Source organism: Lynx canadensis, chromosome E3 (assembly GCF_007474595.2).
Source record: "Lynx canadensis isolate LIC74 chromosome E3, mLynCan4.pri.v2, whole genome shotgun sequence".
NCBI lineage: Eukaryota > Metazoa > Chordata > Mammalia > Carnivora > Felidae > Lynx > Lynx canadensis.
Window position 1 is genome coordinate 2,839,988 of NC_044318.1, and position 13,322 is coordinate 2,853,309.

The 13,322-nt window shown below is 61.3% G+C and overlaps 1 protein-coding gene across 1 annotated transcript; it reads left to right on the forward strand.

The window, feature by feature from the left end:
* Positions 1 to 1,954: 1,954 nt before the first annotated feature.
* MMP25 (matrix metallopeptidase 25) lies at positions 1,955 to 13,209 on the forward strand. Its single transcript, XM_030300206.1, has 10 exons — positions 1,955 to 2,541; positions 2,943 to 3,075; positions 4,480 to 4,624; positions 4,703 to 4,995; positions 10,305 to 10,481; positions 10,574 to 10,658; positions 10,809 to 10,891; positions 11,670 to 11,822; positions 11,911 to 12,168; positions 12,318 to 13,209. The coding sequence occupies exons 1-10, from the start codon at positions 2,452 to 2,454 to the stop codon at positions 12,587 to 12,589; spliced, it is 1,689 nt and encodes a 562-aa protein (XP_030156066.1). The 5' UTR covers positions 1,955 to 2,451; the 3' UTR covers positions 12,590 to 13,209.
* The last annotated feature ends 113 nt before the right edge of the window (positions 13,210 to 13,322 follow it).

A 13,322-nucleotide genomic window follows, 5' to 3' on the forward strand; every position in this document is an offset into this window, starting at 1 on the left:
TTTTCATGAGATACAATGATCGACCGGGATGATTATTAATGACTTCCTGGGACATTAGTAATGTGCCAGTTCCTGGGCTGTATTATCATTTTGCTGCAAGGGACCCTGTGGCCAGAGACCAGGGGGTGGGGTGTGAAATAATAGAAGAAAATCACATATTTTGGAGGACCCTCCCAGACCTCACCTGATGTACGTATCACTTTATGGCTCTTTATCTCTCTCCTTTGTCATATCTTTTACTATGTAATAAACTGGTAAGCTTGTTTCTCTGAGTTCTGTGAGCTGTTCTAGCAAATAGTTGAATTGGGGTGGAGAGGGGCTCATGGGAACCTACAATTCGTAGCCAAGGTGGCAGAAATTGTGGGTAACCTGGGGACCTGCTATTTATGGCTGGCAACCGAAGTGGGGTGGGGGGAGTCTAGAGGGACTGAGCCCTTACCCTGTGGGGTCTGGGATGACTCCAGGGAGTGTCAGAATTGAACTGAGGGGCGTCTGGGTGGCCCAGTCGGTTAAGCGTCTGACTCTTAGTTTCAGCTGAGGTCATGATCTCAGGCTTCGGTTCAGCTGGCGATTTGAGGCCGGAGTTGAGTCGGGCTCTGTGCTGATGGTGCAGAGCCTGCTTGGAATTCTCTCTCTCCTTCTCTCTCTGCTCCTCCCCTGCTCACATGTCTTGTCTCTCTCTTTCAAACTAAATACATAAACTTTAAAAAATTGAGTTGAAAGGCAGTACACTCAGCTCGTGTGCCAAATAACCGCTTGATGTGGGGAAAACACACACATCTGGTGTCAGAATTGTTGCTGGGGTGCCCGGGGGGCTCTGTGGGTTGAGCATCCAAATTCAGCTCAGGTCGTGATCTCACGGTTTGTGGGTTCAAGCCCCGCGTCGGGCTCTGTGCTGACAGCTCAGAGCCTGGAGCCTGCTTCGGATTCTGTGTCTCCCTCTCTCTCTGTTCCTCCCCCACTTGCACTCTGTCTCTCTTTGTCTCTCAAAAATAAATAAACATTAAAAAAAGAAGTGTTGTGAGTGCCGCAGTTTGAGAGTAAAGGAGAAACTCGGGAGGAGGAGTGCAGGGTTTTGTGGGATTTGCCACGGACTGCATGCATTGTGTTGGTCCCCCCTCCCCAAGTGGTGTGTCCAGTCCTAATCCCCAGGACCTCAGACAGTGACAGTTTTTAGAGGCAGGGACGTTACCCAGGCGACGAAGGTAAAGGGAGGCCGTCAGGGTGGCCCGTGCCCTCACAGAGATGTGGGCACACAGAGGCAGCGGGGCTGCGCGGGCACAGAGGGCGCGCCAGGGCCACCTTTGCAAGCCCAGGAGAGGGACGGAAACGGCAGGAGGAAGCCACCTGGCCGCCACCTGGGTCTCGGCCCTCCAGCCTCCGGAACTGTGTGGACAAATACATGTCCGCTGTCTCCGGCACCCGGTGTGTGGTGTTTGATGAGCTCGCTAATCCTGCTCATTATTTATTTTGTCTAAAACACGTGGGGCCCGGTCGCTGCACGGCTCCAGAGACAGAGCCTTGGCCCTCGCGCGCCCCTCGCCCCTCTCGGGGAGCCCCCCCCCCCCCGCCCATTTCTCCCTGGGCTTCCCCGGGAAGGGGTGAGGCGTGGCCCTGCGGGTCCCCGAGCCTCTGCGGGATCCGCCCCTCCCCCCCCACCCCCTCCCGGGTCCTAGGCGCCCGAGCCTCCGCACGGGCCCCCGGATCCTAAACGTCTGGCACCTGCGGCGAGGGGGGCGCGGCCCGCGGACGCCGAGACCCCCGCAGCCCGCGTGGCGGGGGGACCAGCGCCCCCGGGCGCCCGCGGAGCAGGGGCGCGTCCCAGCCCCCCGCCGCGGGGGGGGGGGGGCTCCGGGCAGGGCGGGAGGGGGAGGGGCGCCGCGGAGCCGCCCCTCCCCCCCACCCCCTCGGGGCCGGCCTCGGCGTGCGGAGAAAGGAGAAACGAGCCGTGCCCGGGAGAGTCCCAGCGGAGCCGGCTTCTGGGAAGAGAAACTTGCGGCCGGGGGAGGCACGGGGGGCGCTCGGCACGGGCTCCTCGCCGCCACCCCCACCCGCGCCGCCCGCGCTCTCGGAAGCGCCCGGAGGAGGGTCTCGGGGTCCGGCTGGTCGCTGCCCGCGGGCCGTCCGAAGACTGGGCTCATCCGGTGCGACAGCCCTGCCCCGCCCGGGGGGAGGGGCCGGGCCGGCCCGGGACCCAGAGGCCGCCGCCGCGCACCCGGAGAGGCTGCACCGCCGCCCCTCCCGTCCCCTCTCCGGCCTCCCGGGACCCGCGGCGACCCCACCCCCCCTCCACCCCCGGGCCCTCCTCTGGACGCCTCCGGGTCCCCCGCGTCGGGCCTCCCTGGGTCCCGGCGCCCCGTCCTCCCGCCCACCGCTCCCACCTCGCGCAGGGCTCCCCGGGCCTCTCCCGGCCCCCGACCCCCTGCCCCGCGTCCCCGGAGCCCCGCGGACATGCTCGGACTGCTCGCGCTGCTGCTCGCGCTGCTGCCGCCGCCCGCGCGCGCCCAGGAGCCCTCCGCGCAGGACGTGAGCCTGGGAGTGGTGAGCGCGGGGGTCTGCGCGCCCCTGGGGAGTGCGGGGGGCGGGGGGGGGGGGAGGGCGCCTGGGTCCTGAGGAGGAGGCCGGGGGCTGATTCCCAGTCAGAGCGCCGGGGGATGGGGTCTGGGGACCCAGATTCTCGGACCCATGAGGTTTGGGGCTGGGATTTGAAGATCTATAAAGGGCTTGGGGCGGGGAGGTGGAGACCAGGACCGATGGATCTAGGCAGAGCCCAGGGCTGGAGAGGCCGGACTCTGAGAGGGACAGCAGGCAGTGGCCGGGGCTGGGACCCCTGGGCTCCGGATGCCTGGGTGGCTGGCGAGGGGTGGGGCTCCCAGGATGGAGACGGGAAGGGGGAGTCTCTCGCACTCTTCCCCCTTCACCTGTTCCTTCCTGCGGCCTAGGACTGGCTGACCCGCTTCGGCTACCTGCCACCACCCCACCCTGCCCAAGCACAGCTGCAGAGCCCTGCGAAGCTGAGGGATGCTATCAAGGTCATGCAGAGGTTTGCCGGGCTGCCTGAGACAGGCCTCCTGGGTAGGTAGACCACCCCCCCCCCCGTCCCCGCCCTGCCCCTGCACCCAGCGGTTTCTAAACCTCCCCACACACCTGAATCCCCGGAGCTATGAAAATGCTGATTCCCCGGGACCAACCCAGGAGGTTCTCAGGCATTTCTTTTTAGTAAATAGTTACTAAGAGTCTCTAACGTGTAAGGCCGTTTCTAGCTCTACTGGTACAGTGATGGACAAAGCAGAAAAGGTCCCTGCTCTCATCCCTCTAGAGAAGAGAGACAGACGGATCAAGACTCGGAATAGGCCAGGTCATTTCAGATGGTGATTCGTGTTTTGAAGAGAATAAAATGCTGGTCAGGGAAGATCCCTCTGAAAGGGGTCGTGAGTTGAAGGGAGCTCATATGAGACAAAGAACCCAGGGGACACAAATAAGAGGCGCCAGCCATGGGAAGATGGAGAAGAGTCCCAGGCAAGTGCAAAGGCCCTGTGGTAGCCACAAGGTGGTGTGCCTGTAATGAGAGGAGGATTGAAAAGCTAAGCAAGAGCCTGACTGGGGGATGGGGGGGGGGGTGTGATGCTTGAAAGAAGTTTGGGTTTGATTACAAGCATGATAAGCAACCACCAGAGGATTTGAAGGAGGGAGACAACTGGACTGAATTTACAGTTGTAAGCTTCCTCTGGTTGCTGATGGAGAATGGAGACCAGGAAGGAGGGAGCTGAATTCAAGGTGCATGTTTTGGAGGTAGAGCCGAGGGGCTCGTCTCTTGGGTAAAATGGGGAAGAAGGGAACCGAGGGCGCGCTGGCCGGCCACAGGAGGAGATAGGACCTCTGTGTGCCCTGTTCCCCGCCGAGTGGTGTCTGCATCTGTACGTGCTCGATTACCCTTTGTCACCTGACCAGTGGTCAGCTTTGACCTTCACTTGAAGACGAGGGGACAGCTGGGAAGGGAGCCGAGCTAGGACAGGGGATTCCAGGCAGGTCTAACCTGGGAGACCAGAGACCCAGCCCGCCTGGGTCTCTGATGCGGTGAGGCCTGGGGACCTATGGTGTCGGGTGTGGCAACCGCCTAGGGGGCTCCAGCCTCAGACGAGCCCACACGGCACCCCATGGCTCCTTTCTGCCGCATCCGATCACCAGGGCTCAGGGAAGCAGGACCCCAGACCCCAGATGCGAGCACCGCATGGAGGCAGCAGTCCGTCCAGGGCCCGGTGAAGGCTGGGGCACTGTCCTGAAGAGCTGTGTTGCCCTTTGGGACGAGCTGGCTTCCGGAACCGGGCAGCCTGCGTGCAAATCCAAGCGGCGGCGGGGCCCTCTTGGGCCCGCGGTTCAGCCTCTCTGAGCCTGTTGGTCCGTGGAGAAGCGGCTGGGTCCGTGACTAGAGCCGGTTGTCCTCCTGCTGATCCCCTTGCCCCGCAACCCCTCCCACAGACCCGGTGACCATGGCCACCATGCACAGGCCCCGCTGCTCCCTGCCTGATGTGCTGGGGGCGGCAGAGCTGGTGAGACGTCGTCGCCGGCGCCGGCGCTACGCCCTGAGCGGCAGCGTGTGGAAGAAGCGAACGCTGACGTGGAGGTAGGAGACGGTGTCCTCCCCGCCCTGGCCCGCCACCTGCCGGGCCCAGCCTCCAAGGGCTGCCTTCTGTCTCCCCAGGGTGCACTCCTTCCCCCAGAGCTCGGCCCTGAGCCAGGAGATGGTGAGGACCCTCATGCACCACGCCTTGACCGCCTGGGGCGTCGAGTCAGGCCTCAAATTCCAGGAGGTGGGCTTTCAGAACCCGACGGAGCCCGACATCGTCATTGACTTTGCCCGGGCGTACCACCAGGACAGTTACCCCTTCGACGGGCAGGGAGGGACCCTAGCCCACGCCTTCTTCCCCGGGGAACACTCCATCTCTGGGGACACGCACTTCGACGACGAGGAGATCTGGACTTATGGGTCAAAAGGTACGACCTTCCGAGACGTCCTCTCCCCGAGTCTGTCTGTCCCTATGAAATCACGCGTATCGATGGACGCTGTGTCCGTTGGGTTTCTCTAGAGCGACAGAAGCAGTAAGTAGGATGCTTGTGTGTGCGCGCGCGTGTGTGTAAGTGATTTATTTTAAACAACTGGCTCGTAGGATGGGGGAGGCTGGCGAGCCTAAATCTGTAGGGCAGTCCTGCAGGCTGGAAATTCAAGTGAGAGTTGATGTTGCAATCCTGAGTCCGATGTCTGCAGGCCAGGCCGGCTCGCCTGAAACCCAGGCAGGCTTTCTGTGTTGCAGTCTGGAGGCAGAATTCCCTTCTCGCCCTGGGAAGCCTCAGGTTTGCTCTTAAGGCCCTCGACTGATCAGACCAGGCCCGCCCACCGTGGAACACTGTCTACTTTACTCGTAGTCAACGGATCGTAGATGCAGAGCCCATCTACACCATACCCCAAACAGCCACACCTGGCCTCGTGCTCGGCTCAACAACTGGGCGCCACAGGCTGGCTCAGCGGACACACAGAATCGCCCATCACAGAGGCCTCTCTCGGGCGTCCAGCGCCAAGCTGGAGCTGAGGACCGAGAGATGGGAAAGCAGCCGTGCGCAGCAGCTGAGTCAGAAGGGTAACCGGCAGTTGCTACGCACGGTGATGCGGCTGCGGAAAATCATAGCAGAGGAAGTCCCGGAGGACCACGGCCTCGAGCGGAGGCCCGCCCAGAACCTTTGACGGACGGGGCTTCCTAGAAGGGGTGACTTTGTTTATTCCACACACGTGTACCACGTGCCGACTAGCCCACCAGGTCCCGCTGTCCCCGAGTGCGTGGGGGTGCGGGGAGGGCGCAGAGGACAACGCGCAAGCCAGTGAGCTGGCTGACACAGGGTAGTCAGGGCTAGTGGCACAGGGGTGGGGGTGGGGGAGGGCTGTTTAGTCGGATGGGCAGGGACTGGGATATCACTGGATCCCGGCGGCAGTGGGGACGGACAGGAACGGGTCTTGTTCATGGCCGTGGGAGGTGCCGCAGGAGGAAGAGCCGACCCTTGGAGGGCAGGGTGACTTCACCTTGGCCTCGGGTTTGCACTGCTTGCGGGCCCTTCCGTGCAGGCGGTGCATTAGCGGTTGAGTGTCTTGCTTTGGAACTTGGACTTCTCTGGCTTAGGTCAGGTTCCCCAGAAGCGGAGCTCGCGTTGAAAAGTCTCGTGCAAGCAGTTTCGCAGGGTATGTTCTCAGGGGAAAGGGAAGCAAGAGAGGGCTGGGGAAAGAGGCTCAGCCAGGACGTGGTCTCAGCTGAGAGGAGCTTGAGCTCAGGAGCATGAATAGCTCACAGGGTCGGTCCTGCCTGGGGGCTAGGGTTCCAGCTCTTCCAGTCTTAGCAATCCGCCATTGGCTGCGAGCTTCCTGTGGCCTGGAGGCTGGCCAGAAGGGAGAGCCATCTTCTGGGGAGGGGGGCAGCCAGGGGATGGGCGCACAGGCTCTGTAGGGTTTGGGCGGGGTGCCCACAGCATGCACAGACCTGAGGCTGTGTCACGCAGCATTTAAGCATGCCGGCTTGAAGCGGAACTCAGGTGAGGGCTCCTCTGCTTGCCACGCATGTAAGTTTCTTGACCTCGATGTGCTCAGTTTCCTCGTCTGAGAAATGGGAGTTACAACAGTACCTGCTGGCAGGGTGGGCTTGCGGATCTAATAAGTAATTGACCTACGGCTGTCAGCACAGGGCCGGCCGGAAGTAACGCTCTGTTCATTGCCAGCTGCTATGAGCTGGGCCTCGTGGCAGATTAGAGTCAGTGGTACTCGGGGGGTGGCTAAGGCTCCAGGAGGAAAGTGTAGAACGTGAGGGTCAAGTATGGAGCTGTGGAGAGCCCCACAGTTAAGGGGAGGGTAGAGGGGAGGAGGGATCAAAGGAAATGGAGAAAGAACGGGCCCACAGGTGACCAAGAACTAGAGCAAAGAAGGAAGTGGTCAGCAGTGGGCAGGGCAGCAGGCCAGTCCAGTAAGTTACATGGGCCTAGATCTGATCGTCTGGGGACAAAGGGACCTCGGTTGCCTGCAGCCTTGGCAGGTGGGGGAGGAGTCCCGACCACACTGAAGTCAGACATGAGAGGGGTTGAGGAAGTGAACTCTGAGTTTACACCACTGACCGCAGAACTTGCTAGGGAAGGAGAGGGGTGTGGATGGGGGCAGATACAGATACGGAGAGGTACTGAGGTGATTTAGGATGAGGGTCTTGAGCACTTAGTGATGCCGGATGAGCCAACAGAAAGAAAGAGGTGTGGGATGGATGGATGGATGGATGGATGGATGGATGGATGGAAGGAAGGAAGGATGGATGGACGGATGGATGGAAGGATGGATGGACGGATGGATGGACACATGGATGGATGGATGGATGGATGGATGAATGGATGGGTAGATGAGTGGATAGATGAATGGTTGGATGGATGGATGGATGGACGGATGGGATGGATGGATGGATGGATAGATGGACAGATGGATGGATGGACAGATGGATGGATGGACGGATGGGATGGATGGATGGATGGATGGATGGATGGATGGACGGATGGATGGATGGACAGATGGATGGATGGACAGATGGATGGATGGACGGATGGGATGGATGGATGGATGGATGGATGGATGGATGGATGGACGGATGGATGGATGGACAGATAGATGGATGGATGGACAGATGGATGGATGGATGGACGGACGGATGGGATGGATGGATGGATGGATGGATGGACGGATGGATGGACAGATGGATGGATACATGGATGGATGGATGGATAGATGAATGGATGGATGAATGGATGGATGGATAGATGGATGGGATGGATGGGATGGATGGATGGACAGACAGGTGAATGGATGGACAGATGGATGGATGGATGGATGGACGGACGGATGGGATGGATGGATGGATGGATGGATGGATGGACGGATGGGATGGATGGATGGATGGACGGATGGGATGGATGGATGGATGGATGGATGGACAGATAGATGGATGGATGGACAGATGGATGGATGGATGGACGGACGGATGGGATGGATGGATGGATGGATGGATGGATGGATGGATGGACGGATGGATGGACAGATGGATGGATACATGGATGGATGGATGGATAGATGAATGGATGGATGAATGGATGGATGGATAGATGGATGGGATGGATGGATGGATGGATGGACAGACAGGTGAATGGATGGACAGATGGATGGATGGATGGATGGACGGATGGGATGGATGGATGGATGGACGGACGGATGGGATGGATGGATGGATGGATGGACGGATGGGATGGATGGATGGATGGATGGATGGACAGATGGATGGATGCACGCATGCATGGACGGATGGGCGGATGGATGGATGGATGGATGGATGGACAGATGGATGGATGGATGGACAGATGGATGGATGGATGGATGGACAGATGGATGGATGGATGGACGGATGGATGAATGGACAGATGGATGGATGCATGCATGCATGGACGGATGGGCGGATGGATGGATGGATGGATGAATGGACGGATGGATGGATGGATGGAAGGATGGATGGACAGACATACACAGGGATGCAGGGATGGATGGATGGGTTCTTGTCCTACAGGAGGTGAGCGAAGCAGGGGCCTCACATAGGGCAGGGCAGGAGATAGGAGGTGAGCACGGGGGAGATACAGCTGTCTGCCCGGGTGCACAGGAAGTTACAGATTACATCGGCCGGCGTGTCTTGATGAAATAGGAAACACATCTGACCTACTTGTCCTCTTAAAAGTTAAGGCTGGAGCTGGGGAGCAGCTTGAGGGGCTGTGGGCTTGGAATTGAGGCTAGTGGACAGCTCAGGGAACTGCCTGGTGAGGTCTAGAGCAGGACTGGGAGGAGGTATCGATGACCCTCGGAGAGCGGCCACCGGGAGTCTTGTGGACTGGGGCTGAGGCTGCGGTTGTGCAATTCCCCCAGCCGCACGGGAGGGGGGGTGGTGAAGGGTGCAATGATGGGTGTGGCCAAAGCGGGAGGCGAAGCAGGGAAGGAGGGGGAAAGAGATCCACTTGTGATAAACACCCAACTTCCTCCAGTTTCTCAGAAAAGGGACTCAGTGCAGTAAGAAAACCCACAGTCCACACGGAGACCTGTCAGTACGGATGCATTTGGACCAAGGTCAGGTGAAGTCGCTGCTGAAAGGCACTAATTGGCCGTACTGTCATTTAACCTGACCGCCCCGTGCCTCAGTTTCCCACCCGTAAAATGAGGCTGAAAGGAAGAGGTTTACGAGACGTAAATGACGGCCCGTGTCACCCCTCGCTCACCCCTTCACGCTCACATTCTCGTCCAGCAGCCTTGAGGGGCTGAGAGAAATTTGCTTTCCGACTCACCGGGTCACTTCCGCCTTCAACACTGCTGACCCTGGTTAGGGATTTCCACGCGGCACATCGACGTCTGGGCAGCTGCTCGCCTCTCTCGCTGTCTCGCTCCCTCGGCCTCTCGGGGCTGGAGGAGGAGCCGGCGGGCAGCTGCTGGGTCGATGAGGAGCTGGGGTTCGGCCAGCAGCCGGCAGTGGACACAGGCTGCCTCCTGGCGCCCAGGCTGGGTCCCCGAGGACGAGGCTGTGGTCGGAGAGGGTGGGAACGAGGCCGGCCGCCAGGGCCGAGAGAGCCTGCCTGAGGAGCTGTCTGAAGCTGGGGGCGGGGGGGGGGGGGCTCCCGGAAAGGTGGATGGGGGTGTGGGCACTAGAGGGGCGTGCATGGGAGGAGGGAGTGGAGCACCATGAGCGTGGGAGAGGGGCGAACGTCTTGGGAGCCCCGGGCCGAGGAGACTGAGCGACATTCCTTGCGGGTGGGGGCGTCTGGCCCCAGACGGCAGCCCGAAAGAGGGAGACTCCAAGGCTGGGGCTTCCTCCGGAGACCCGCGTGCACCCCCAGAGTGTTTCCGAGTGCACGGGCTTCCTTTCCTGGGGGCCAGGACTACGGTAGGAAGGCCACCCCTTCCTCTGTCCGGGCCATCTCCTCCCGCCCCTTCCCTGACCCGTTCTGCGGGTCTCTGGTCCTGTCCCCAAGTGTCCAGAACTGCCAGACCAGGCTACTAGAAAAAAACCTCCCGGGTAAGTGAGCGCACCCAGGAGGGATGGTGACTCGGGGAGGGGTCTGGGTGTGGCCGTGTCTGGATGGTCTCCCGCTGTCCAGCTGTCCCTCTGCCAGCAGGCCCCCCTCCGGGGGCTCCCTGGCCGCCTTCTTTTCTGGCGTGGGGGGAAGGGTAGAGCTCGAGCCCAGTCTCCCTCCTTCCCCAGATGGTGAGGGGACGGACCTGTTTGCTGTGGCTGTTCATGAGTTTGGCCACGCCTTGGGCCTGGGCCACTCCTCGGCACCCGACTCAATCATGAGGCCCTTTTACCAGGGCCCGGTGGGCGACCCCCACAAGTACCGCCTGTCCCAGGACGACCGGGAAGGCCTACAGCAGCTCTATGGTACAGGGGCTGGGGACCGGGGACGGTGGCTTGCCCTGTGGCCTCATCAGCAGAGTCGGGGGACTCATGCCTCTCCGGCTCTCTCTCCACAGGGAAGGTGCCCCAGACCCCTTACGATAAGCCCACAAGGAAACCCTTGGCTCCTCCTCCCCCACCCCCTGCCCTGCCCCCAGACAGGTGAGTGAGGGGGGTGACCTCCCTACCTCGGCGTGGTTCTTGGTGAGGTGGGCTTGGTAAGAGTCCCTACCTCCCGGGGCTCTTCTCAAGGGTAAGTGAAGACACTAGGAGCCCCGACCCCTCTCCGCTCACCTCTCCTTTCCATTGTAGCCCCTCTCTCCCCACCCCTGACCGATGCGAAGGCAATTTTGATGCTATCGCTAACATCCGTGGTGAAACCTTTTTCTTCAAAGGTGAGTCATCTTAGATCTCCCCTGACGCCACGTAGTTGGCGACCTACCCCCTTAGGATGACCCACCAGTCCTGTGGGGTTTCCCGGGACACGGGACTCTCAGTGCTGACAAAAAAAAAAAAAAAAGGAAAGCCCTGGGGGTGCCTGGGTGGCTCATCCTGTTCCTTTAAGTGTCTGACTCTCGGTTTGGGCTCAGGCCACGATCTCATGGTTGGTGAGTTCAAGCCCCACATGGGGCTCTGTGCCCCTGGTTGGGAGCCTGGAGCCAGCCTGCTTAGGATCCTCTCTCTGTCTCCTCTCTTCTTCCCTCCCCAGCTTGCTCTCTCTCTGTCTCTCTCTCTCTCTGTCTCAAATAAATAAATAAACTTAAAAAAAAAAAAGAACTTAAAAAAAAAGGAAAGTCCTGGGAGAGCTGGTCACTCCAGAACCCCTGCACCCGTGAAATCCCGATGGACTTCCTCGCCCAGCCGCCAGAGGGAGTCCCAGCACCCACTCTGAGCGAGAAGACTTTTTTTTTTTTTAATAAAGGAGCGCTTCTTCTTCTTTTTTTTTTTTTTTTTTAATGTTTATTTATTTTTGAGAGAGCGAGGGAGCGAGCAGGGGAGGGGCAGAGAGAGGGGGAGACACAGAATCCGAAGCAGGCGCCTCGGTGAGAGCGTAGAGCCCGCCTCGATCCCGCGAGCCCTGAGATCATGACCTGAGTCCCCCAGGCACCCCCTGGAGGGAGAAGACTCTGGTCATCTCGGGCCCCCGTGGCCACCCCTCCCGCCCCCCCACAGGCCCCTGGTTCTGGCGCGTTCAACCCTCGGGACAGCTGGTGTCGCCCCGGCCCGCCAGGCTCCACCGCTTCTGGGAGGGGCTGCCCGCCGGGGTGAAGGTCATCCAGGCCGCCTACGCCCGGCCCCGGGACGGCGGCATCCTCCTCTTCAGCGGTGAGCGGGCGCCGGGGCGCGGGCGGGGTGGCGCCGGGAGCGGGGTGGGGGGCGCCCCTGCTCACCTGCCGCCCCCCGCGCCCCCCAGGCCCCCAGTTCTGGGTGTTCCAGGAGCGGCAGCTAGAGGGCGCCCCGCGGCCGCTCACGGAGCTGGGGCTGCCGGCCGGAGAGCGGGTGGACGCCGTGTTCTCGTGGCCGCTCAACGGGAAGACCTACCTGATCCGGGGCGGGCGCTACTGGCGGTACGACGAGGCGGCCGCGCGCCCGGACCCCGGCTACCCCCGCGACCTGAGTCTTTGGGAAGGGGCGCCTCCCGCCCCCGACGATGTCACCGTCAGCAACGCAGGTGGGAGAGGGCGCGGGGAGGGGCTGGGGGCCCCCGGGGACGGGGAGAGGGGCCCTCCTGGGGGTTTCGGGGAGCCCTCAGGAGGGACGCGGCGCGGCGGGAGGGGCAGCCTGGACCGGCCCCCGAAGTGTCTCCTCCCTGCCCCGCAGGTGACACCTACTTCTTCAAGGGCGCCCACTACTGGCGCTTTCCCAAGGGCAGCGTCAAGGCGGAGTCCGACTCCCCCCAACCCATGGGCCCCAAGTGGCTGGACTGCCCGGCCCCCAGCGCCCACCCACGCGCCCCCAGGCCCCCCAAAGCCACCCGGGAGCCCGGAGCCTGCGACTGTCAGTGCGAGATCAATGAGGCCTCAGGGCGGCCGTCGCTGTCCTTCCTGCTGTCCCTTCTACCCCCGCTGGTGGGGGGCGTCGCCTCCAGCTGAGGGGGCCGGTCCCGGGGCGGGGCTCATGCGGGTGGAGCTTCGCCCTGGGGGCGCGGACAAATGGCTAGCCCTTAGACTGGACGGGCCATGTGCTCACCCTCGCCGTTCCAGCACCCCACCCCACCCCCCCAGCCCCACCCCCACCCCCACCCCCACCGTTGCCCTGGCTGCGCCGCGCGCTGCCGCTACCGGAAGCTCTTTTTCCCGGAAGAGCTGGTGCTTCTCAGCAGCCTGTGACTATAGCCCTGGCCCCACCTGGCAACAGCGGTTCCTCATAGCGGCTCCTGGCTGTTTGGGGCTTTAGAGGACTGGACTCATTGGCGCAACTGAACCCCAGCCCCTCTCTCCACCTGCTGCTCCGAATTTCCCAGAAGAGTCCCACTGTCCTGCTTCTGCAACGTCCCAGGCAATGCCACGTGGATGGGGACCCCAGATCCAGCCCTCAAGTTACCCCTGAGCACGAGTGTCCCATATCCTGGGTGACATCAGTGGCCGCCCAGACGACCCTCCACAACCGAGGCCCCTGTGGACCTCCTTTCTGGTCACCATCTTGGACCCAGAACAGTCCCGGTTCAACAGAACACCCTCCAATCCCTAAAAATCCGCTCAGTCCCTCCACACTGGAGTGTGTACCGCTTCCCTCAGGGAGAACTCTTGGGTTTTCCGCGGCTCAGGGCTGTGAAGACGGTGGACTGAGTTCCCTCTCCATCCAGGGGTCACTGCTTCCTCAGCA